General features: G+C 37.1%; 1 protein-coding gene across 3 annotated transcripts; it reads left to right on the plus strand.

Annotated features, from left to right (window-relative positions):
* The first annotated feature begins 21,695 nt into the window (after positions 1-21,695).
* Positions 21,696-26,558, plus strand: LOC112294414 (linoleate 9S-lipoxygenase). 3 transcript variants are annotated; one of them, XM_090243762.1, is made up of 10 exons: positions 21,725-21,835; positions 22,014-22,261; positions 22,453-23,009; positions 23,183-23,499; positions 23,612-23,837; positions 23,956-24,285; positions 24,497-24,660; positions 24,791-25,095; positions 25,210-25,473; positions 25,599-26,558. In XM_090243762.1, the coding sequence occupies exons 3-10, from the start codon at positions 22,598-22,600 to the stop codon at positions 26,341-26,343; spliced, it is 2,763 nt and encodes a 920-aa protein (XP_090099888.1). In that variant the 5' UTR covers positions 21,725-21,835; positions 22,014-22,261; positions 22,453-22,597; the 3' UTR covers positions 26,344-26,558. The 3 variants fall into 3 exon arrangements, with proteins under 3 accessions (XP_024400547.1, XP_090099888.1, XP_090099889.1); XM_024544779.2 differs by lacking the exon at positions 22,014-22,261 and having other exon boundaries at positions 21,696-21,835; XM_090243763.1 differs by lacking the exons at positions 21,725-21,835; positions 22,014-22,261 and having other exon boundaries at positions 22,358-23,009.
* Positions 26,559-26,794: the final 236 nt, after the last annotated feature.

Below are 26,794 nucleotides of genomic sequence, written 5' to 3' on the forward strand. Positions count from 1 at the left end.
GTGAAGAAGGCTTCACTCTTGTCTCTATATATACTATCTAACTAGGGGCTACGTGGTGACGTTTAATAGGACCTCCAATATGTGTTGACTTTGTAGGATACTTGCCTTGACTTACAAGGCAAGTTTTTCTACGTATGGGCCACATAGTTAGCTTGGTCTTCAAGCTAACAACATGTGTGGTACATGGCCAACTTGTTGACCACGTTTCTAATCCAAAAATTCAATTAAAGACACCTATGAATTCAAAGCAACGTTTATGAAGCTTCTAGAAAGCTTTCATATCAAATACTATAGAATTAACTTACTTTTATCTACTTTTACTTACTTCTACTTATTTATATATATAATTACTAGCTTACATGAGTATGTCCATGATATTACTCCCTCCTTCTAGGGACGAGTTCCATGAGGAGCAGTCATCATATGTTGAGGAAATCTTTGATGTGACGAATTGTATTTGCCACATATTCTGATCTTTGTTTTCTTCGAAGATGATTGATAGGGCCTCTCAACCATCGATAGTGTCCCATACCAAGGCGAGAAGACTACCCACTTATTTGGTCGTTGTTGAGGCCTTCATAACTTCCTTCGAATAAAATATTTGGAATACTATCAGGAGTTGTTCCTACCTCTAGTAAAATCACCAAACATCGAGAGTCCCTTCCAAGGTCATGGTACCAAATGCATTGTATCTCGTCATCTATTTGAGGAAGAACATATTGTTCTTCAAGATTATTATCTCGATTGTGTCATCTTGAAGGTTGTGACAATCGTAATGTCTCATTTGGTAGATTAGCAAATGAAGGCTCTTGAGTCAAATCTGCTGGTTGTTGGTTCTCCATCTCCTTAGCGTCACAATTACAAAGAAGCTACAAACAAGGATTGAAAGTAGAATGTAATCTTGTCTAGATCTTGTTTCTTTTATAAAGAAGATTTTTATTTTGATTTTGATGGATGTCGTCGATGAAAAGCCTCCACCGCCTTTGCTGCATTTACAAGATTCTTTACTGGCTCCCATGAGTGTTCATTAATATCATATCCGCACCAATGGATAAGATATTTCAATTTATTTTGGCACCGCCTTGAATCTAAGACTTCTTCTACTTCAAACTCTTCATTATTGTTCACTTCTATAAGAGGAGGTGGAGCTTGTCTTCTTCTTGGTATGTCCACTGTCTTGTATGGTTTAAAAAGAGATACTTGGAATACTAGATGGATTTTCATTGACTCTTGTAGATGTAAATGATATGCAACTGGATTGATTTGTGTAGAAATAGAAAATGGTCCAAGCCTGCAATAGTCCAACTTGTCACAAGGACAAATGGTCTTGATATTGCGACGAAGTAACCATATCTTATCGCCCATGTTGAATGGTGGTTGTTCCTTTCGATAGACATCCGCATTTATCTTTCATTGTTCTTGAGCTTCTTTTAATTGCGCCTTCATTGTTGCATGTAACTCTAACAACTGATTTGCCATATCTTCTGCCACAGGATTATCAACTTTTGAAAAATCAAACATGTCAAGTTGTAGATAATAACCATAAATGGTAAAGAAAGGTGTTTGTTGCGTAGAAGAATGCACTGTATTATTATAAGCAAACTCTGTCAATGGCAGAAGAGATGTCCAATCATCTTGTTGATACTTGATGGTACATCTTAAGTATTGCTCTAAGACTTGATTTACGCATTGTGTTTGTCCGTCAGTTTGAGGATGAAAAGCTGAAGATAGTTTTATATCGACTTGTAAAATCTTAAAAAAGGTTCTCCTAAATCTTGATACAAACTAAGTTCCCCTATCCAATATAATATCCTTTGGTAACCCATGATAGTGATAGATATTGTCAATAAAAAGCTTAGCTGTTTCTTCACCCATAATGGATTTTATACATGGCACAAAATGTGCCATCTTGGTGAAGCGATCTACTATCACAAATATAGAGTCATAAGAACCTGAGCTTCGAAGATTTGTGATGAAGTCCATAGAAATAAAAGACCATGGTTGTTCTGGAATGGATAATGGCTGAAGAAGTCCAAAAGGTCAATGACGAGGAGTTTTTGATCTTGAGTAAACATCACATGATTATACAAAATCTTTGACTGCCTTCTATATTTGAGGCCATCAAAAATCCCTAGATATCAGCTCCAAAGTCTTATTGTATCTAAAATATCCTGCTGTTGGAAAGTCATGACGAGCTTGAAGAACACGTAAACAAGCTTCTCATTTTAGAATATATAGGCATCCTTCAAAATAGAGTAAGTTGTTCTTGAATTCGAATTTAGAAGGATCATAAGATTTAGAAGAATTATTCTTGATATCATGAACAAGAGGGTCTGAAGACATACTTAACTGGACTTGCTTGAAAAAAGTTAAATCAACAGTCAATGTTGATTTTATTGCTTGAAGATGAAATTGCTCTAGCTTCACGAAAACCATTCTTTGTTGCTCAAAAGCTGCATCTCTTTCTTTTGGTGCAAGATAAGAATGTCTAGATAAGGCATAAGACAAACCTTGTTGTTTTCCTAGTTGATAAGTGATGATGAACTCGAATCTTGATAAAGACATGCTCCAATGAGCTTGACAACGATTTAATACGCGTGCTGACATGAAATATTCAAGATTCTTATGATCCATGTACACGGTGATTGGACTTGAGATGCCTTCTAGATAATGACATTATTCTTGAAATGAATCCATAATTGCAAGAAGCTCTTTATCATGGATTTCATAGTTAATCTCAACTGCTGAAAATTTCATGGAATGGAAAGCTACTGGATGGAGCTTGTCATCTGCTCCCATTTATGACAAAACGGCACCCAAGACAAAGTCTGATGCATTTGTTTCTATAAAAAATACCTTGGAGAAGTCGAGATAATATAAGATTGGTGCAGAAGTAAATTCCTTCTTTAAAGCATCAAACACTACTTCAGCTTCTTTACTCCACTCAAATTTGTCTTTACAAGTCAAACACGTAAGTAGAGCTACAACTTGAGAAAAGTTCTTGATGAAGATTCAATAGTAATTTACAAAGTCCAAAAAGCATTACACATCTCGTACTGTTCTTAGAATCTTCCAATCTATGATAGTTTTGACCTTCTTGGCATCCATTATCAGGCCTTCGTTAGAAATGATGTATCCTCAAAAGTCAACTTGAGTAGTGTGGAATATACACTTTTTCAACTTGGCATATAATCCTATATTTCTTAGTTTTTATAATACATGACGAATATGGAGTTCATGTTCTTCTGTGTTCTTAGAGTAGATTAGAATGTCGTCTAAATAACAAATGATAAAATCATCTAAAAACTCACAAAAAATATCATTCATAAGATGTTGAAAAGCAATTGGTATATTTGTGAGTCCAAAAGGCATGACATTATATTCAAAATATCTATACCTAGTTTGAAAAGCAATCTTTCATTCATCTCTTTCTTTGATGCGAATCAAGTTATATACTCCTCACAGATCTATTTTTGTATAGATCTTTACTTAATTGAGTTGATCAAGAAGTCCTAAAATCAAAGATAAAGGATATCTATTTTTAATGGTGATCTTGTTAAGGTCCCAATAATCTATGCACATCCATAGAGATCCATCTTTTTTCTTCACAAATAAGATCGGCACTCCTACTGGAGATTTTGAATGGCGTATGAAGTTTTTAGCCAAGTTCTTGTCAATATACTCCTTTAGTGCAGCCAACTCGTTTTGTGATAAGCTATAGATTGGTCCAAATGGCGGTTGAATTCTATCTTGAAGATCAATTGAACAATCATGAGGTCGATGTTCTAGAAAAATGTCTACATTCTTCTTCTCAAAAACATCTTGGAATTCTTGATATTGACTAGGAATACCACTATCTAAAATGGGTGTGGCATATATAGCAAAAGATGACTCCTCTTTCGCTGCATGCATGAAAGCTCTTGCCCCTACTAGTAAGGGCTTAGATACACTAGACTTATGTATTTCCTCTTGATTAATAGAATTTCAAAATAAACTACTATGAAAGTTAAGGTTACAGGAAATCCAATCTATCTCAGGGTTGTACTTTTCTAACCAGGATAGTCCTAAAATGACTGGATTCAAAGGAGATCGTATCACATTAAATATTACAACACTATTATGATCTTTAATTACTACATCTAAAGGAACAGTCTCATGGATAACATCACCAGAAGACAACAAACAACCATCTATGACTTCCACATGTACAAGTTTGATTTTCTTGACTAATGATATTTCTTGTTTTTTGACAAAGTCTTTATTTATGAAACAAGCTGAGGCTCCTAAATCTAATAATGCAAAGATTTTATGATTTTTGGGTCCTAAACACACATCTATTGTAAAAAAAGGTGAGGAATCTGAGGAGAGAATAGGACCTTGATTAGGTATTGCACATAATTCTGGCTGCATGGTCCCTATTGTAGCTGGAGGAACTTGTTTTTTGACACATTGTCTTCTTTTGCAATCGTACTCCTCATTTTGTGATTGCGTTGCTTCCTTGGACAATATTGAGTAGTGTATTTAGCTTCTCCGTAATATAGACATAAGCCCTCTTGACGTTGTCGAGTCTTTTCCTTCTCCATGAGGGGTTTAAAACGTACCATATCAATTTGTATTGGCTCTGGCCTTAATGGAAAGGTTTCCAAAAACTTAGAAGGTGTTGCCACGACTTGACTTATTCATCTCCAGCCATATCTTTGTTCTTGACGTCTTTCAAGTAAACGATTATCACATGCAATAGCTTGAGCAATGAATTATTCTAAAGAATCTATTTTTAATATTATCAATAATAAATCTTTGACATTATTCTTTAATCCATAGTGAAATTGATTGATAAGGGCTTTATCATTCTAGTCCACATCACAAGCAAGACTTTGGAATTCAGTGGCATATGTGGTGGCTGAACGTGATCCTTGTTGTAATGATACAAGCTTGGTCTCTATTACCCTTTTTTGATCACTTTCTCCAAATATAGCCATAAATACTTCCAATAATTTATTCAAATCATAGAGTAGTCATGAATCTTTTTCCATCAAAGGTGTAAACCAAGAAAGAGCACTTCCAAATAGAAGTGCGCCTATGAATCTAACTTAAGTAAATCCATCAGGGTATTGAAAAAGATGCAACCTTAAGTAGAGTTTAACTTATTGTAAAAATCCTCAAAATCTTGATCTTGTTCCATCAAACTTTTGAGGCATAATAATCCTTGCTTCCCTCGAGCTTGTAGAAGCAAAACTCGCAGAATTTGGATACGAGGCTAATCGACTTGTTTCCTTCACCTACACAACTTCTTGGCGTAGACTCTGAACTTCTTCCATAGTAATAGGAATAGTACTTCCATGGTTGGTGTTGGTAATGTATGAAATTTTGGTCCTAAGAAAGTTGACAAGTTCATAAAGTTCTACAATAATTGCAAATGTATTCTCACTTCCACCAAGTATAATATCTATAATTTTTCCTTCCGTAGACAACTCAAATAAATTCAAAAGTTAAATAAGAGGAAGGTAATCCACAACCTCTAAAAACAAATTCTACAAAGAGAGATAATCCACTCTCTTTAAGGAAAAGATCAATGTTAGAAAACAAGATTTTTTATTTGAAGGTAGATAGTTCACAACCTTCAAAATACAATAATAGAAGTGGGATAATCCATTTACTTCTAGAAGAAGACAGAAACAATATGTTAGCACTCTTGTCAAACTATCAAGGATATGAACTCCAAAGAAAGATAATCTCAATACACTCTTATGTCACTCAAAAATGCTTAGAAATCACTCAAAGGTGATAATATATTGAACTAGAATGGCTATTGTCAAAGACTAGAAAATATGACGACTCTTGAAACTAGACTAAAAATAAGAAAGGAGTTGACAAGAGTAAAGAAGGCTTCACTTTTATCTCTATATATACTATTTAACTAGGAGCTATGTGGCGACGTTCTATAGGACCTCCAATATGTATTGACTTTGTAGGACACTTGCCTTGACTTACAAGGTGTAGAACGGGTAAATTAGTTAGTACTAAAATTTTAACTTTAGTAGATTAGAACCGGTATTGATGAAATCAGGAAACCAATAGTCATGTGAAAGGTTCCAAGATACAGTTAACTGACAAAAAAAACCGGTTGGAATCTGAAAAAGGGTATAGTAGGAGAAAGATTGATTAGCTTAGGGCCAGACTTGTGAGTCTTAGAGCCGGGGTATGCTTGGGTGCTACCTCTATTTTTTCTATTTCTTTCTTTTTGTATTTTGATATTTCGTTGTGTTTATAAAGAGAAGTTTATGAGAATTGTGTGTTGATCACAGTGTTACAGTGAATGCTGTATTGGACCAGAATTGGTTCTATACATTGCACATGAAATAGTGTTATAGATTGAGAGATGATAGTTTGAAAATGATTGAATGACCATTGAGTTGGAAAATATAAATGAAGTTAGAATTACAGAGAATTGATAAGAAATTGAGAATGTTGTAATTGAAGTTATTAAATTAGACATGGTATTGAAGAATTAATATTATACAATTCAGTGATTGGGAATTAACTTATTGAATATCAAATGATTATATTCAATTAATGGTGACCTTAACAATTAACTCATGCGACAGTTCTTTCCCTTGTGTTTGAACCGATTTAAACTATACTTAATTCAGAAATTGTGGCAATTCGGATTTCCTGATTACATTTTGGCGCCGCTGCCGGGAAAAGACAACAGTTATGAGTGTTGAGCATTAATTGAGAAATTTGATATTGAATGAGGAGTTGTAAGATTGGAGAATTGTGGTAATTGTGAAATGATTAAGAAAGAAGGAGATTATGAAATAAAAGGGAAATGATGTTATGATACATCAACATGATTTTGATTATGAAAGACGTATTAAACAAAAACGAGACTGATAATTGAGATTGGCCGCAAGGAATATAAACCGTATTGTGGGCGAAGTATTACAGAAAAGGAGGAGACGACAGAGTTGGATTAAACCGTGGTTGCATGCATGTCGACATATATGATCATATTCAGTTCCTAAGAGGGAGGCAATATTTCAGAATTACATTCCTTTATCTAAATTATCTCTTTCATTAGCAAGAGACTCTTCTAGTTTAATAGTTAAGTCTGTCAAACGATTTGTAAAGAAAAGAATATTTATCAAAGAATTCGGCTCATTATTTCAAGGAGCATTATTGCCAAATAAATTTAAACAATTGGAGTTACTTGCTGAGGTATTAAGTAGCCCGGTGGAAGAGATTATTAAAGACATTGAACGAATTACGGAATCAAAAACTATCACACTTCCGATTTTACCACCAATTGTATTATTACCAATGGCATCGGGAGGTGTACCCAGTGTTCCTACAGGACCACCGGTATCACCAATAGGGCCAATTAGACCAGCAGTACCAATTTTTGTTCCAATGGGCCAAGTAGGAGATCGAACTACAAGTATAGCACCACTACCAATTTTTAGCGGATGGCCCGGTGCTGATCCAGATCAACATCTATCCCAATTTTTGACCGCTTGTGTAGCCAATAATGGACGAACAGAAGATGTGTGGTTAAGATGGTTACCTGCAACTTTGAAGGATACCGCTTTCGAATGGTATAATCGACAACCAGCGGGTTCGTTTCCAAATTGGGAAGCTTTAAGAGCTATTTTTCTTCTTCATTTTAGACCAATCGGATATGAAGACCGATTGAGAGAACAATTAATGCGAAGTCATATGATACCAGGAGAGGCTGTGGAATCATATTATGGGCGAGTAGCTGACATAATTCGCCGTTGGCCCAATAATCATTTACTTGAAAATTTCATTTTATCAATATTGATCAATGGGCTCTACCCACCAGAATTAAAAATGTTTGTTAAGGAAAATCAACCCGCCACAGTTGCATTATCGCTTGTTAGAGCCAAAGTGTGGGAGGAATGTCATTATGACCGAATCCTAAATTCAAACCCGACACTAATTCCTACTCAAGGATCTTCTAAGTTTCCAAATTGGAGTAATTTAGCTAATAGTATTACTGGAGCAATGGCACCTGCGACCCATTCTACTATACCAATCCAAGGGGTACTTAACCCAGTTCCGTTACAAGCTGTACCATCTCCGACGGCGAGCACTTACCCTCAATTTGTACTGTATCAACCGCCTAGCGTTAATACGCAGGAATTACCTATGTTACCAGGTTCGAAAGAAACCAACGAAACGCTGTTATTGAATTTAACCAAGAAAATGGAAGAGTTGGCAGTAAATATGGCCAAAGAAAAAGAGAAACGACCAAAGCAGACCAATTTCCGAGCCAATGTATGGTGTACCAATTGTAAGGGACAAGGTCATATGGTTCAAGATTGTCCTTCACCAAGAAACATGAAAATTCAATGTATGAATTGTGGGGGGAAGCATCCGACTAATAACTGTTGGTATTTGTCAAATCCACATTTTAATAATACGATGTCACCACCAATGTCATGGGATGTAAATCAAATTCAAGGGAGCAACCGTAATGGATGGAATGGTAATCGATTTAATAATCAAAACCGCAATTATTCTAATAACCAAAATTTTGGACCTAATTCTCAGAAGTTCCACCCAAATCAACGAAATTATCAAGGAAATAACGGGTTTATGCCCGAGCCTTCCTTACAAACGGGTCAACCAAGATCATTTACTCAGGCTACTTGGAACATACCAAGTCGTTACATCCCAATTGAAACTTCCAATATACCCAGTGGGACGGGATGAAAACCAGTTCGTTGTTTTCGATGTCGCCAGTATGGGCACTATGCGAATGAATGTTCTAACTCTAGTGCTTCGGAAGAATATGCACCAATTTGTAGAAATTATAAACAATCGGGACATACAACAGTCCAATGTAACGCACCTTTTAATTTTAATAATCGCAATCAGCAGGTTCAAATTCAAAGTTCCCAAGAGGATACCAATCCAGTTCTTCAAGACTCTCCAGTTAATCATATTCAAGTGGTCCAAGCAGTACAAACTCGAGGTCAACGGAACCTTCAATCAATTCTTAAAAAAGATAAAATTATTGAAGAACAACCTGAACCAATTCAAAAGAAGGCGACTATATTCGCAAAACCAGCGAACCAATTGCGACCAGTATTGGTTCCTACCGATTCATTCAATTCGACTCCGATTGCACCAGGAGGACTCAATTCTCAATGTCCAGTACAATCAATTCCAATAGAAACAGTACCAACGTTATCGCGTATTCCAATATCCGCACCAATCGAACCACCTAATTCTGTTTCGTAATCCAATAAGGTTCCGATATCCAATCCAATTCAGAGTATGCCAATTTCTAAGGGATTGAAGTTTCCAAAGACTCGACGGAAGAAAGCGTTGGGCATTACTACTGATTTAACTCCATATGATATATTAAAGGATCTTGATGAAATCCAACCAGCTATTACCATGAAGCAATTATTGGCTATAGCACCAGAGTGTCGTTCTACTCTAACTTCTTCATTGATACGACGAAGACATCGAGACAAAGAGATTCATGAGGTGAGTTTAAATCCGGATCCTGGAGCACCTACAATTGATGTTACTATTGACGGAGTTTTAATCTCAGGCGTCCAAGTAGACAGTGGTTCTAGCGTCAATCTGATGACAGAGGATACCATGGAGAAATTGGGTTTGACTAGGTTATTGCCTACTACTTTCTTACTACGTATGGCGGATCATAGTAAAGTCCATCCGATGGGAGTTCTGATAGATGTGGAGACAATTATTACGGGAATTGCATACAAGATCGACTATGTAGTCTTTCAATTGAAGAGTTCACCGTTATCATACCCAATTCTATTGGGTAGACCTTGGTTATTTCATGCGAAGGCTCGTAATGATTGGGGACGAGGGACCTTGACGATTGGAAAAAAGCGCAATAAAATTGTTTTGCAAATGTATCCAGTTTCCTATTATGGCGAATCACAAGTACCCTGCACGGAATTTACTTCAGAAGGACATAGTGAATCGAGCGACGATGAGGATCCATTTCATGGAAACGAATAATATGAACAAATTCAATCTCTTACAAAACATACAAGAGTTATTTATCAATGTGGTGGACCAGGGGAGTACTTAATTCACCAAGAAGATACTGACAATTCTGACCATGCCATTGCAAGATGGATGAACAATTACGTAGTCAACCATATTAGTGCGATGGAGCCAGAAATGGATGGTACCAATTCATCAAAATTGGTAACGGGTTCAGAACCGGATGAACAACTGAAAGCACCGGAATTGGTAGAACCAGTTTGTCAGGAGATTAATCTGGGATTAGAGACCCAGAGTCAACCCATTCAAGTTTATGGTGGTATACAAGGACGAGAGCTTCAAGATTGGATCAATTTTTTCCATAAGCATAAACTTGCATTTGCTTGGACTTACAATGATTTACGAGGGATATCGACGGAAATTGCAGAACATAGAATTGTGTTAGAAGAAACTACGAGACCAATTCGCCAAAGACAACATCGACTGAATTCGAAGTATTCGCTGTTAGTAAAAGAAGAATTGGATAAATTATTACGAGTTGGATTTATTTACGAAGTTCCATATAGTGAGTGGATTTCTCCAATTGTAATGGTACCTAAAAAGAATGGAAAAATCCGCATTTGTCAAGATTATCGCAAATTGAATGCTGTTACTAAGAAAGATTATTTTCCATTACCCTTTACGTACAGTATATTGGATGCAGTCGCTGGACATGAGTGTTATTCTTTTTTAGATGGATTTTCAGGATATAATCAAGTAAAGATTGCTAAGAATGACCAATTAAAGACCACGTTTATAACTGATTGGGGTACCTACGCATATACAGTTATGCCATTTGGGCTATGTAATGCTCCAGCTATATTTCAACGTGTTATGACTCAGGCTTTTCATAAATATTTGCGTAGTTCCATGGAAATTTTCTAGGATGATTTCTGCACATTTAGTAAACGTTGTGACCACTTGAAATGGCTAGGCAATTGTTTGGATCAATGTGATCACTTCGGTATATCTTTGAATTCCAAAAAATATACGTTTGGTGTTCCTTCAGGGAAACTATTGGGGCATATTGTTTCCAAAAAAGGAATTGCTATTGACCCAGATAAAGTGAAAAAAATAGCCAATTTACTTAGATCCGATACAGTTTCTGGTGTGCGAGGTTTTGTGGGACATGTTAGTTATTATCGAAGGTTTATCCAATCATTTGCAGTAATTTGCCAACCCTTAACTAATCTTTTAAAGAAGCCAACATCCGATGGGATGAGTCCTATTTGGACACGTGAGTGTACCGTTGCTTTCGAGGAATCAAAACGCAGATTGGTATCCGCTCCAATATTGGTCTCTTCTTGCTGGACTAAAGTTTTTCATGTATATGTGGATGCATCCAATGTTGCAATTGGTGCAGTCTTAAGTCAAAAAGATGAAAAGAATTGTGATCATCCAATTTATTATGCAAGTCGGCAATTGGTTGCTGCTGAACGTAATTATACCACCACTGATCGAGAAGCTTTGGGAATGGTTTATTCAGTTCAAAAATTTCGGCATTATCTATTGGGATATTCTTTTGTATTCCACGTAGATCATGATGCTTTAAAATATATGATTAATAAACCTCAATTAAGTGGACGAATTGCTCGTTGGGTATTATTGCTACAAGAATTTAATTTTACAGTTATTGTCAGACCTGGTAAATCTCATGCCAATGCCGATCATTTGTCACGATTAACTAAAGAGATGGGAGATGACCCCATTCCAGATTCCCTACCTGATGCTAATTTGTTTGCTGTTGATATGTTTTTGAAAGAGTATGCCGATTTAATTCAATATTTAACATCACAAACATTTCCTATAACTTTTACGGATACAATGAAGAAGCAATTGCTTTATAAGAGCACTCCTTACACAATGATTGGAAATGTACTGTATAAAAAGGGCAAAGATGATGTCTTACGACGGTGTATATATCAAAGTGAAGTTGACTTAATTTTAGAAGGGTGTCACATGGATAGTTGTGGTGGTCATTTTGCTGGAGATGCTACGGCCCAAAAGACCTTATTGGCTGGTTATTGGTGGCCTACAATGTTTTCGGATGCCCATCAATATGTCCAACGTTGTGACCCATGTCAGCGAATTGGTAGACCAACTGTTACGTCTGCAATGCCACTAGTACCAATTCTAGCTCAAACACCTTTTGAAAAATGGGGTATTGACTTTGTGGGACCAATTGCACCGGCTTCTCGCAATGGACAAAAGCGATATATATTGGTCGCTACGGATTATGTTACAAAATGGGCTGAGGCTGTTGCTACTCGAACTGATAGTGCTGCCACTGTAGCCAATTTTCTGTATGAAAATATTATTACCCGGTTTGGATGCCCTGAGGAATTGGTCAGTGACCGTGGAACTCATTTTATTAATAACACTATCGCTGCGTTAACAAATAAGTACGAGATTAAGCATCGTAAAACTTCTCCTTATCACCCTCGGGCCAATGGTCAAACTGAAAAGACTAATGGAATTTTATGTAAAATATTAACCAAGACAATTTCGGATGCTGGCATCGATTGGGACACAAAATTGTTTGCGGCTTTATGGGCTTATCGTACTGCTTATAAAATTATGACCAATTCTACGCCTTTCCAATTGGTGTATGGGCAAGAGGCTATTTTACCAATTGAATTGGAAGTACCCAGTTTACGGATTGCAGTGGATGAACGCTTAGGTGATACAGCGTCGCTTCAATTTAGGTTATCTGAATTGGAGAAATTGGATGAGAATCGAGCTCACGCTTTGATGGTTATGGAAGCCATTCAAAAACGACAGAAAAGTTATTAAGATAGCAAATTACAATTGAAAACTATTAAACCCAATAATTTGGTTTTGCTGTATGATAGCCGGTTTCAGAATTTTTCAGGAAAATTTCAAGTACGATGGCATGGACCTTACAAAGTTATTGACTGTTATCCTAATGGATCAGTACAATTGGAAGATTTTTCTGGCATTAAATTGCCTACACGTATTAATGGTTATCGGTTAAAGTTAAATCAAATGTAATTGTCTAATCAGTCCAACTTCATTATTATTTCCTCTTAACCCGAGGACGGGTATATTTCATGATGAGGAGGGGAGACTTGTTAAGTACGCCGTAATTTTGATGTAACCCATTGCAACTGATAGGAGAGGGGCACTTCTGAATCAGTACCTCCATTCTTGCAATTGTAGCCGAGCAATTGAGTACACCTAGAGTATTGAGTGTTTAAGACAAGAGTAAGATTGTTCAGTTGACAAGTATTTCGTGAGAAAATACCGAAAGAAGTGTTTTTGTGTTAGGGTGAGAGGTTTTGTTATTAGGGTTTCACAATGGCGAGACGTCTTAAGCGAACAAAAGAGAGGGATGATAGGTCAAGGAATGTGAGGTTTAGGAATGAGTTACCAGAATTGGAGCTGGTAACGTTCACAAATATGGAGAATTGCCAGATTGACTTGCTGTGGCAGAGGAAATTCGAGAAAGATTTCAAAGAGGTGGATGTTTATGGTTTCTTGCGATATTCAAGAGTTTTACCACCATTAGATCCGTCTATTGTAGAAGAATTTGTGCGACATTATGACCCATCAGATGGTTCGAGTGTGGTGCATAATCGTATTGTGGGATTGGAGGCACACATTCTACACAAAGTTTTGTATTTACCAATTGGAGAACTGGCCGTAGGATCGGAGGTGACGGTGGAGTTCAATCCGGAGCTATATTTTCGTTCGAAGGCCGACGCATTTGTGAAGGGCCAGGGTTGGAAGGTCCTGGACATTCTTAAACCAGAAGTGGGAGAGTGGTTACGATTTGTTCAGAAGAGAATGGCGTTAAATAGACATACAACATATATTGCCAAGAACTTGTTGTTCGCAGCAGTAGCTTCAATGGATGGTATGAAGTTTAATTGAGCAGAGTTTGTAGCTCAACGTATGCATAACGAGTTATCATACAAGAGGACATTAGGGAAGGTTACTACATTACTTTGTTCCAATTACATCTCTGGGGTAGTGAAGTATGAGTTGAAACTCCCTCTACAAGAACAAGAGAAGGAGAGGTTGAAGAAGTCAGGGAAGGTAGTCATCCTTGAAGAAAGACAGAAGGAGACTGAGCGAGCCAAGTCACCTGAGCAGATAGTGCAAAATCAGCAGGAGCAAACCAATCAGCCATCAATCGTGGTGGGTACCAGTTCTAAGGGCAAGGAAAAATTGGATCAAAGACCAGAACCATCTTTAGCTTTGGTTTTACCAAACCGGTTGACTGGAGAGACATCTACCCAATTCGAGGGTCAACACATTTCTGGTGATAAATGAGGAAGTGCTAAAGAGATGCTGTTATATCAAGTGGAGACACTCTTACCTCAATTCAACAGGTTGCATAGAATGGTGCACGAATTACAAGATAGTGATGAGCTGAGTAAAGATTTGGAGAATCAGAAGAAATTGGTTGCAACTCAACAGAAGACAATTGCAGAATTGGAGGTTAGGTTAAACAAAATGGACAAGGATTGGCGGATGGATAGAATGCTTCATCAAGCTGCAGAAGATCTTTCGAAGCAGGAGCGAGATCTAGCAAGGACACAATTGCACGAATCCCTAGAGAAATGTGCGAAATTGGAGAAAGACCATCAACAGACGTTGTTAGAAGTTGCTACAATACGGGATCGCATTAGAAATTTGGAAGCAGAATTGGATTTAACAAGACAATCGGTGAGTACTTCCAATTCTGAAGAAGTTGCAGAGTTGAAGACCAAGCTTGATGACCATCAGAAGTATATTGCAAGGTTGGAAGAGCAAGTGCGAGTATTGGGATTTGCCAATGAAGACTTAACTGAGCAATTGGAAAAGGCAGAAGAAGAAGAAGAAGAAGAAGAAGAAGAAGAAGAAGAAGAAGAAGAAGAAGAAGAAGAAGAAGAAGAAGAAGAAGAAGAAGAAGAGGAAATCGAAGAATCCAATTTTCAGGCGCAAGCACCAGTTGAAACGATCTTATTGGATGAATTATCGGAGCCAACCAATGCTGACAACCAATAATATTAGGAGAATTGGTTCTAGAATTGGATGTTTGCGAGGACGCGGTACAGTTAGGAGTGGGGCTATGTAGAACGGGTAAATTAGTTAGTGCTAAAATTTTGACTTTAGTAGATTAGAACCGGTATTGATGAAATCAGAAAACCAATAGTCATGTGAAAGGTTCCAAGATACAGTTAATTGACAAAAAAAACCGGTTGGAATCTGAAAAAGGGTATAGTAGGAGAAAGATTGATTAGCTTAGGGCCAGACTTGTGAGTCTTAGAGCCGGGGTATGCTTGGGTGCTACCTCTATTTTTTCTATTTCTTTTCTTTTGTATTTTGATGTTTCGTTGTGTTTATAAAGAGAAGTTTATGAAAATTGTGTGTTGATCACAGTGTTACAGTGAATGCTGTATTGGACCAGAATTGGTTCTATACATTGCACATGAAATAGTGTTATAGATTGAGAGATGATAGTTTGAAAATGATTGAATGACCATTGAGTTGGAAAATATAAATGAAGTTAGAATTACAGAGAATTGATAAGAAATTGAGAATGTTGTAATTGAAGTTATTAAATTAGACATGGTATTGAAGAATTAATATTATACAATTCAGTGATTGGGAATTAACTTATTGAATATCAAATGATTATATTCAATTAATGGTGACCTTAATAATTAACTCATGCGACAGTTCTTTCCCTTGTGTTTGAACCGATTTAAACTATACTTAATTCAGAAATTGTGGCAATTCGGATTTCCTGATTACACAAGGCAAGTTTTTTTACGTGTGGGCCACATAGTTAGCTTGGTCTTTAAGCTAACAACATGTGTGGTACATGGCTAACTTGTTGACTACGTTTCTAATCCAAAAATTCAATTAAAGACACCTATGAAGTCAAAGCAGCGTTTATAAAGCTTCTAAAAAGCTTTCATACTAAATACTATAGAATTAACTTACTTTTATCTACTTTTACTTACTTCTACTTATTTATATATGTAATTACTAGCTTACATGAGTATGTCCATGACAGTCCTCTAAACTCTAATTTTTGAATATATTTAAATTTTAATAATATTTAAATGAATTATTAAATTAAGTAAAAATTTACAACAAAGATTAAACACAATATTAATCATGTAATTACAAAATTTTATCTATAGATCATTTATAAATTATATAGCATTCTCTAAAATATAAAGATTTCATGTTTCTCAAAATTTTAAGTAATCCCAAAATAGCCTTGACTTTGCAAAGCCTTTACAAAGTTAATACAAACTCAAATCACTCAAAATCAATGCTCAAAGAACTTCTTAAAAGTTTGCTTTCAAATCTCGTTCTTCAATCAAGCAAAGGATTCCAAAATTACAATAGGTGCATGATTTTGTATCTCAAGGTCTGATTTTGATCTTGATTTATAATTTATCTATTCTAAATATCAATTCTTGGTTTTATAAGATAATTTTTACTAAAATCTAATCTTACCTTATTTTCAAAGATGCATATATCAATTATTTTTCTTATCTACTTTGATTTGTATCATTTATGGCTCTATAAAGTAAATAAAAGATTCTTTTATTAAAATTTAATATTAGCACTTATTAATTTTTATTACTTCTTTGGCTATTATTTATATCTTTAAGATAATTTTCTATAATTTTTTTTATTTGATATCTTCTATAATATGATTATTTTTTTTTCTTCTTTTTAATAGTTTTGTTATAACACAATAGCATCAAGTTGGAAGTTTCTTCTAATACAATTTATTTAAAAATAATAAACTTATAGGAGAAGTTTTAACAACTATCAAAAATCTAAATATCTAATCTATATCTAAAAAACCTTTTTAAAGTTTTTTATAAAAAAAATTATCTCTTGAGCATGCTTTTAATTATTTTTACTTATTTTTGTTTATTCATACATGTTTATTGTAGGTATTTATTGTATTAGTATTATAACCATCATTAAGGTTTCAAATGGCTTAAAGGTTAAAATTAGGATGGCAAGCCTAAAATCTATATAATCAAAAATTAAATTTGTAAAGTAATAGTATTAAAAAAATTTAATTTTTTTAGAGCTTATTTTAATATATATATATATAAATCCATATAAAGGTGATTTTTTTCCTCAATCCAAATTATAAGATATGCTCAATTAAAAGTTGCTTGTAATTAGTGGTGTGAAGTAGAAGATGCAATAAATAAGAATAAGAGAAAGAACAACACAAAATAAGTGAAATAAGTGCAATTAAGCAATTACATACAACAAAAGTAGTTTATAGTTTGTTCATTGAGTTTTTATCTAGTAAAAATTAAAAATTAAAATTAAAAATTATATTGTGTATATGAATTGATAAAAGAGGCCACAAGGCCTTAGTCTTATCCTTCTAACTACTAATTAATTATTAGTAGGATTTTTGTAAGTAATATATATAGAAATGAGACCAATGTGGACATTGGTCTCAATCAGTAACCATTAATACTTAATAGTAAGTAAAAATGCTAAACCAACTAAGATAATTACCTCCAAGACTTACTAAGATTTTATTATTATAATTTTTATTCTAATAAGACTTTTTTAACTTATAAATACTTTTAAATTCTAATAAATACTTAAATAGTCAAAAAGACTCTCTAATCTTAAATTTTTTATAATTAAATGATTTAAAACTATAATTTTAACTAATCTACTAATTAAGATCTATTAATAGTACTTACAATCTATATCTAATGTTTCTTTAAAATATGATTATATATCTATATATCTATATATATATATATATATATATATATATTATAAGATCAATAAGTTTTTGCTTCCTTCCAAAAAAATAATCTATAATTATATTGTCACTTATACTTTTTACTTCTTTGTATTTAGTATTTTAATTAAGTTTATTTAATTATATAGAAAGATAGTATAACTTCTTGTAAAAATTGGACAATAAGAATTTACTTAGTTATGTGTAAACATCATTATTATCAATATGCTTCATAAGTTGTTAACATTTCTTTATATTAATTTAATCTCAACATTATAGTTGTGATATTCAATACCAACATTTGTAATTATTTGTACTTATTTTATTTAAGCAAGATTAGAATGCTTTCATACACAATGTATGTACATTGTCATTTTGGTCAAAAGATTTGAATTTAAAGCAAGTATAGCACTATATACTACCAATAATATTAACACTTAAAAATACAAAATAACTTTGAATATATGCTTGAGTACACATGTACAACATGTATGTTAATTGTTTACCTAAATAGTTACCATGCATCATCTTAAAAAAAAAAAAAAAAAAAATTACAAAGTCATTCAATTATTACTTAGTAAAGGAAGAAAGGAAAAAAGTTTCTTGTCATAAAAAGTTCTTCTTCTTACTTTCAAAATGGAACTTATTACTGGCAGACGAATTACACGTAAATCATGCTAGGAAAGGGGGTTTGAAGACTCCCTACAGATAAAGACCCCAAACCTGACACGACAGGGTTACGGGCACTTCCGCCCTTGTCTTACGTCTCATGAAGCAGCAGCACCCTTGCACGTTCCCTCTGGACAGACTCGGCAAAAGTGGTTAGCAAGCCGCGTTCTTTTTTATGTCTGCTTCTGTTCTACTCGACGTTCCCCTCCCGAGAACCAAACCTCACATGTTCTCTCACGTGGGGAACTCGGATGTTCATATCCAATGGATCTGGACACACGTGGACACATTCAAATGGGATCCACTGTTAGGGGGACCATTGTTGGACTTGCGCTGACCTGGACAGCCTGTACACAGCTGACTGAAACAGTCTGCATTTTCTTCATCCATCCATCGTTCGTTCGTTCGTTCGTTCGTTCGACCATTAATAATCTTTCTTATGATTAGCACGTTTTTCATGTGTGATCTGATCATAAAGGTGATTTTAATATCTTGAATGATATAATGCACATTTTAGACCTCCACGTTAAATAGATATGTTGAGTACGGGTTAGAATAACCCTAAATTACAAGACGATGGCGAGTTGTGTAGAACATAAAACAGCCTTGAAATGAACGAGGTTAGTTGTTTGAATTTTTTGCTGTATCATTTCAATAGTAAGTTATTGAATTACGAATTGGGTTTAGCCTTGTTCTTCCAAAAAAAAAAGGTATGTAACATAATATTAATCGGAAAATAAACGTATATCAATTGCAAAGATAACAATACAAGGATTTTTAGTGGAGAATGTGTCTGTTGAATTGTTTGATTTTTCTATTGATAAGATCATTAGCACATACTGTTAAGGTCATTAGTTGTTTGATTCCAAGAAGCACAACATAAGATAACATGTGTGATAACGATACCGGAAAATATTGTATCTGAAATTTCTTCACTACTTTATAATTCTTATGAATGTTTTTATAAAGTTCAATCTGATTGGACACTGGCAGCAAGGTGAAAAAGAAAAAGAAAAAGAACTGCATATGATTTTTGCCTAAACAAATCTATCTGTAAAGCTTGGAATCAAGACAGTTTTATATCTTCAGACTACAATTTAAAAAGAGTTAAAAATACTTTCTTTCTCGATTTTTTGTTTTCTTATGAGATCTTACACAATGCAAAACAAAAATATAGAGTATAAATCTATAGTTTCAGAACTGACAGCTTTCAAATGCGACTATGAACTCTGAATGTGAATATTATCAGTTCAAAAATAATGTGGAACCAATCCATTTTTTAGGTTCAAAAACTTATGAATATATGTTTTTTTTGCTATTCTAATCTTCATGTTACAATTCAAAATTTTAATTCACAGAAAACAATATAAATTAGTAATGGCTTAGGCTCTATTTCAGAAATCTTGTAATTGTTGTTGTTGTTGTTGTTGTTGTTTTTATGATGATTATTATTATTATTATTATTATTATTATTTATGATGCAGTTAATAGTAGTCCAATTCAATAATACGTTCAGATACCCAAAACCATTTATGTAGACACAATTTATTTCATAGATGATAACCATACAATTTGATATTATTATTATTATTATTGTTATTATTATCATTAACATTATTATTAATTTAAATTTTCATGTTGCATTGAAATCCACCTTCAGCTTCTTTCAAGTCATTGAATATCATCGGAAGTTATTGTGAACTAAATTTAAGAACTGTAAAACTTGTACATAAATCAACACATTCCTCTCGAAGCTGAGTATTTCTTTTTGTGCTTTCTGAGCTTTTTTTATATACATATACTTGCCAAATCGGAAAGACTTATTGTAGACTCTCCGGGTTTATTTTTACATATCTTAACTAATATTCACATATATCATCATTTTGCAAAAAATTCGCCGAAGTTAATTTCTTTGCAAAAACAGAATGCTTGAGATTGAAATTGTCAAATTTGAATGTGTTCGTATTTTTAAATGCCCATAAAATTTAAATCGATATTGAATAGGACATAAAAGTATAAATTATACTGGAATTTTTTAAAACAAATTGAATGATTCTGAAGGTAAGAGACATTTTTATTAATAACCAGCATGTCTGTGTAGAAACTTTAAGCTTAAAGTATTTGTGTTGGAGCTCTGTGTGTAGATTGCAAAATGATAGTACTTCATTGTATAATCTAAATACACTTCTAAACATTACCATCTTATTCTCTTTCATTCTTAATAACTACATAATTTTAAGCAATGATTATAGTTCTATATATATATATATATATATACAGTCATACATATATAATAAATAAGTCTTCATCATTTTATTGTCCACTTGCAGACTAGTATCAACTAACCTATATCTACACAATCAAGTACAAATGTACAATTGGACCACACTAGTACACTGTGTAAATTGCATGCTTATTAAGTCACATGCTTGAATCAATATTTTGTATACTTTTGCATGTTGTGCCATGCTTCACCATCTCTAAAAGATCAATAATACAAGCACATTATCCTCAAAATTTTAACCTCTACTGCAAATATTTTCTCTTATCTCTTTTTTATTCATAGAATGTAAACATGTTGCTTAAGTTTTTGCTTAAATTACAAGATGTAACAAAACATAATAAGTTACCCAAAATCCAAATTCCTTACCGTGCATCATTAGATGAGTGCAAGACAAGACCTCCATAAGGGATTCCAAAAAACCTTGGCCACTATTCCCATATTGCTTAACAAAACTGGCTCACGTGCAGTCGCAGCTACGAGTGAGCATGTGAGGGCTCGATGTGTTCTCAGCCAAACGCAGCAATCCCCCTAGAGCTGATTCATGGCTCTGATTCTTGTTGCTGCTCCCAGTAACGTGATCCATGCTGGGCCCGAGATCCAGTGGGGGCCATGCGTGATGTCAACGAGTTCTCGGCGTGACGTCAACTAGTTCTGGGTTTGCCAGTCTCATCAAGGCTGCGTTGTTTAACCGGTGATTGTGGTGTTGAACTGACGCCCACGTGATTTTTTACTGCTCGGAACTTGTTTTGGGAAAGCATCCCCGTAGTCGGACTCTGTGTCTAGCGCCCGCCTATACCGCAAGTGGCGTGCTCATGGATTCCACGTTCCTGCCCCGGTAACCAAATCACGAGGTGATTTAACCTGAACTCATTGGCTCTCGCAAGTGCACGCTGACATGCTGGGACCTCCCCCCCTCCAAGGAATTCTTCCTTCGCCAAAAGTATAAAATGACACGGACCCTGTAATTGAATTCAAGGATCAGGTTCATCTACCAACAGTCTGGGTCAACTCGATCCGTTGCGATCTCTGGGAAACGTGAGACTTGAGCGCTGGTGACGGACTTTCGCATACAGGTCAGGAGAGCTTGTAGTGCGACTAAGACGGCACTTTGTAGAGTATTGATGTGGGTGTTGGTTGTTGTTGTCATTGTTGTTTTTCATATGTTTTTGACGAACGGAGTAGGCTCAGTTGATGGTTAGGTGAATGTAACTTTCATCTGATTGACTTGATTATGTTGGGATGGTGACATAGATCTCCAAGGTCTGTCGAAGGTGCGCGTAGATGAGACTTTCGTGTCCCTACATGTGAATAGGTCTTTCGTTGGGTCAAGGTGTTACGAGGTGCCCATCAGCGGGATAACGCTTAAGATGTATGTGTTTTATGAAGACAAGAAGCTACGAGGATTACTCGCATTAGTTAGTCGGGCTTGGTCATGCTGGATATGTTTTCAGTTCCAGCCGTTGCACTGAGCACATGGTGCGACGCTTTAGTGAGATAAGGTTTCAGAAGCTGAACACAAACGCTCATCTATCTATCTATCTGTTACTATTTCTATATATACACACGCACATGTGTGTATATATATATATATATGTATATATGCACATGTGTACCACACGTTGTCTACAACATGGTGAGTAGTTGAGGTCTAGATGTGAAGTTCACGGGGATAGTATGTGACATTTTGCAGGTGGCCGTGAAAAGTGACGAGCAGCGATTGCATCTAAAGTGATCGTGGAATGATAGCAAAATTTTGTTAACCCAACTTGAAGCAGGCATTTATATGCACTCGTAGACACTTCGCAGGCACAGCCACAAACTCAGAAGCTGAAGAGATGGCGTCCGCAGCCGCAAATGATGACTTCTTCCTGAAGGACCCACGAGAACTTTTCATGCTCTTCTCGGGTGGAGAGATCACGTTGGAGAAGCCGAAGCCAGACCCTGTTCCAGAGCCCGTGAAGGATACGGTCAACTTGTCAGTGAAATCCTCCTCGCCAGGCCAGACGGTGTTAACGAACCATCCCTCATTGCTAGATAACGTCAAGCTTTTCGGTAACAATCTGTTTGGAGGCAAACAGGGGTCTAAAGACCCGAATCTTATGTGTATCAAAACTTCGGTGACACTAGTGAGGTCAAATTTTCGAGGCCTTGATGTCGGAAACGTTTTCTCCGACATCCTTGAATTGGGACAGGAGCTTATTGGAAATCAAGTCACCTTGCAACTCGTCAGCAATGATGTGGATCCTGGTAATACGATTCAACCTGTCCTATTTGAGATTGATTTAAATTGGGTGGAGGTCTTTCCAATCTCTTGGCTGCATTTTATAGCATTTTTTTTAACACTTTTTGATTTGGTTGTTGCCTTACCAAATGTCTGACGGTTTTTCTTTTTTAATCCCTTTTCCTCTTGTGAATCTCAGCAACTGGCTCAGGAAAGTTAAGTGGAAAAGTGACCTTCGAACACTGGACAAAACCCAGAAACCTATTAAGATCAACCCCATTTGAATTCAACATGGACTTTTACGTGCCGAAGAATTTCGGCACCCCTGGGGCGATCCTTGTATTTAACGGGCACAATAACCTCGACGTTCCAATCCTGAGCACGATAACTACCGAGTTCAAGATAACGGATGCGCATGTTGTAATGCCCGACAAGAACGTCATCGGCTTCTTCTGCAATTCGTGGGTATTCGCGTCCGATATGGACAAGGACGGCCGACTTTTCTTCGCCAATAAGGTAATCTATCGACGATCGATTTCTCTTCAAATGGTTGCTTGACCTATCTGGGGGGTATTGCTACAGACCTCGAAACTCGACTCCATCATGGGCTTTTGCTGTGTTGTTGCAGTTGTACACGCCCGCTAGCACTCCCGCCGGTTTGAAGAAGCTGAGGGCGAATGAGCTGAAAGAAATTCAGGGTGATGGAACGGGAGAGAGGAAAGAGTGGGACAGAATTTATGACTACGATGTTTACAACGACTTGGGAAAGCCGGATGATCCTCGACCAACTCTAGGAGGGTCGAAGGAGTATCCATACCCCCGTCGGTGCCGCACAGGAAGGAAACTGAACCCAGGTACATGAGACATTCCTCTTTGTCTTTGGGAGCTGCAAATCATGAAGGGAGGGAATTCATTTCCATTTTGATTACGAAGCGTATAAATTTTGCGATTGCTTTTGCTGTTCATGAGTAGATGGGAAGACAGAGACCCGACTGGCGGGTAGTTTGGCAAACAATTACATTCCGAGAGACGAGCAATTCGACGAGGTGAAGAAATCAGGGTTTCTCGGCAACAGTCTGAAGGGAAAGAAACACCAGAATGTTGCAAGCTTGTTCGTCCATGAACAGGATTTCGAGAGCTTTGATCATGTGAGAGAGTTGTACGTACCGGTTGGGGAAGAGTCCTCGGTTGAGGAGGTCATTAACAACCAGCAGCAGCCGTTTGAACTCATTCGTCAATTTGTGAAAGCCTCCGGCGATAACAAGAACGCGTTCAAGTATCCGATGCCAAGACTTATTGCTGGTTCGTGATTGAATCATCCGAACACTTCCCTTTGCCATTCAACGCTGCTTCACTCGAAGCCCTAAAATCCTATTCCAAAATTAGCCTTGCTCTTCCTTCTTATTCTACTTCTTTTCCTCCTGGTTTCTGATGATTGTTTTGTTTCGACTATCCCATTTGACCTTTCAAAGAATCTGCGACTGAAATTATTGGCAATGCGTTGTGGTAACAGTTAATAAAGATGCCTGGACCCAAGACACAGAGTTCGCTCGTCAGGTGTTGGCCGGCATGAATCCCTTGCTTATTGAGACTCTCAAGGAATTCCCACTCAAGAGACCATCGGCCGTTACTGCCGAAATCGTAGAGCCTCAGCTTGAAGGCCTTACCATAGGGGAGGTGAGAACTGTGACTCCAGATTGTAGAGCATGCTGCTTCGTGAAACTCATGTAGATAGAATCTGCTGTTGAAGCACAGGTATACATTCATGTGAAATGATCACTGACTATGGCGGTGTTGCCTGTCCCAGGCCTTGGCGAAAAAAAGATTGTTTGTGTTGGATTACCATGACAGGCTTCTCGGCTATATTCAACGCATTAACGATCTGAAAACTAGTCAAGCCTACGCATCCTGGACCCTTTTCTACCTCACCAAGGACGGCACCTTGAAACCCATTTGCATCGAGTTAGCTCTTCCAGGAAAGGATGGAGGCAAACCGACTTTCCGAGTGTTCCTCCCTAGCAGGGAGAAGGACACCAAAGACTGGGCTTGGGAGCTCGCAAAAGCGCACGTTCTGAGCAACGATGCTGCATTCCACCAAGTCATTAGTCACTGGTAATTGCCCAGCTCTCTTCCACCTCATACGATTGTCAAATGTTAAAACAACTTGACAAACATTGGAATTTGAATCACAAATCCCTTTGACTGAAGCAATAATTTGCCGTGCAGGTTGCGGACGCACGCAGCGATTGAGCCTTTCATCATCGCAACCAACAGGCAGTTGAGTATCATGCATCCGGTGCACAAAGCTCTCGTCTCCCACTATAAGAACACCATGGACATCAACCAGGCTGCGCGCAAGTCCCTAATCAATGCAGGAGGAATTGTTGAGACAACATTCACGCCTCAGAAATACTCTATGGAAATCTCATCGAAAGTCTACGCAGGGTGGCGTTTTATCGACCAGGCTCTACCAAATGACTTGCTCAAAAGGCAAGCTTGCCGATTCTGATAACCCCCAACTCGACATTTCAAGGTTGTTGTTGTTATTTTTGTGTGCATCCGGTCGTGGCTGCAATTCTCAATGTAATGATAAGATTCACATGTTGTGCGAGCAGGGGTATGGCAGTACGAGATCCAAGCGCTCCTCATGGACTGAAGCTGGTGATAGAGGACTACCCATACGCAAAGGACGGTCTTGATCTCTGGGCAGCAATCCGCGCGTGGGTGAAGGACCACATCGACATCTTCTACGCCGACGACAAGGCGGTGAAAGCAGACGAGGAGCTTCAAAATTGGTGGACCGATGCGCGAACCAAGGGTCATGCCGACATCACCGAAGGCTGGATCCTGGCAGACTCCAAGGACAACTTGGTGCAGATCATCACCACCATCGCCTGGGTGGCGTCGTGCCACCATGCTGCCGTGAACTTCGGCCAGTACCTGTACGCGGGCTTCATGCCCAACCACCCATCCATGACGCGCAAGCTCATCCCGGAGGAAGGTACCCCAGAGTGGGACGCCTTGCAACTCAACCCGGAGAAGTATATGCTGTCCATGCTTGCCAATGCGGTGCAATCAAAGCTGAACATAACCACCATCGAGATCCTATCGACGCATGCGTCTAACGAAGAGTATCTCGGCGAGCGTCCCGCCGGCTGGACCGATGACGAGAGGGTGAAGGCTGCGTTCAAGAAATTCAGCACCCGAATCGAAGAGATCAGTGCCCTCATCAAGTCCCGAAACAAAGACCCTGCCAACAAGAATCGGCTCGGCGCCGTTAAAGTTCCTTACGAGCTTCTGCAGCCAAAATCAGGCCCGGGGCTCACTAATAAGGGGATTCCCAACAGCGTGTCGATCTAGGCAGACAGTTTCCGACACCTGCTGATGCCTCGATCCGTCGCGGTGCTTCACTACCGACACACTGACACCTGGGGTTGGTGACAAGCTTCGACGTCGCCGACCTCCCCTTGGGAGATGCTTTCTTCGCACATCCCCCTCATTGTACATATCGCGATTTATTTCCCCACCTTGTAACTGAACCCTGAATAAAGGTGGACTTTTTTCTGTCTTTAAAATTTCGAAGATGGAAGTGGATCTTCATTGCTTATGTACATGTGGAGCTCGTAAAGATACTTTGTGAATAGTTGTGTGTGTACCTTGTAGAATTCAATTGTTTCTTTGTATGGAGACGTTTGGTGAATGTAATTCTTTTGTGTTCAGTTTCATTGCAGTTCTGTTCCAAGGTTTCCTGTTCACATGTTGGTGGTTTTCTTGTGGATATAGTTGTGGATCCTGTGTGGATCACAGCCGA

This window comes from Physcomitrium patens, chromosome 17 (genome assembly GCF_059467195.1).
Source record: "Physcomitrium patens ecotype Gransden chromosome 17, ASM5946719v1, whole genome shotgun sequence".
In the NCBI taxonomy this organism is placed as follows: Eukaryota; Viridiplantae; Streptophyta; class Bryopsida; order Funariales; family Funariaceae; genus Physcomitrium; species Physcomitrium patens.

Coding starts and splice junctions, on each gene's coding strand:
- LOC112294414 (XM_024544779.2), top strand. CDS start 22,598: ATGGCGTCCGCAGCCGCAAATGATGACTTCTTCCTGAAGGACCCACGA. Junction 23,010..23,182: donor CAGCAATGATGTGGATCCTG/GTAATACGATTC, acceptor TGTGAATCTCAG/CAACTGGCTCAGGAAAGTTA. Junction 25,096..25,209: donor CACCAAGTCATTAGTCACTG/GTAATTGCCCAG, acceptor TTTGCCGTGCAG/GTTGCGGACGCACGCAGCGA.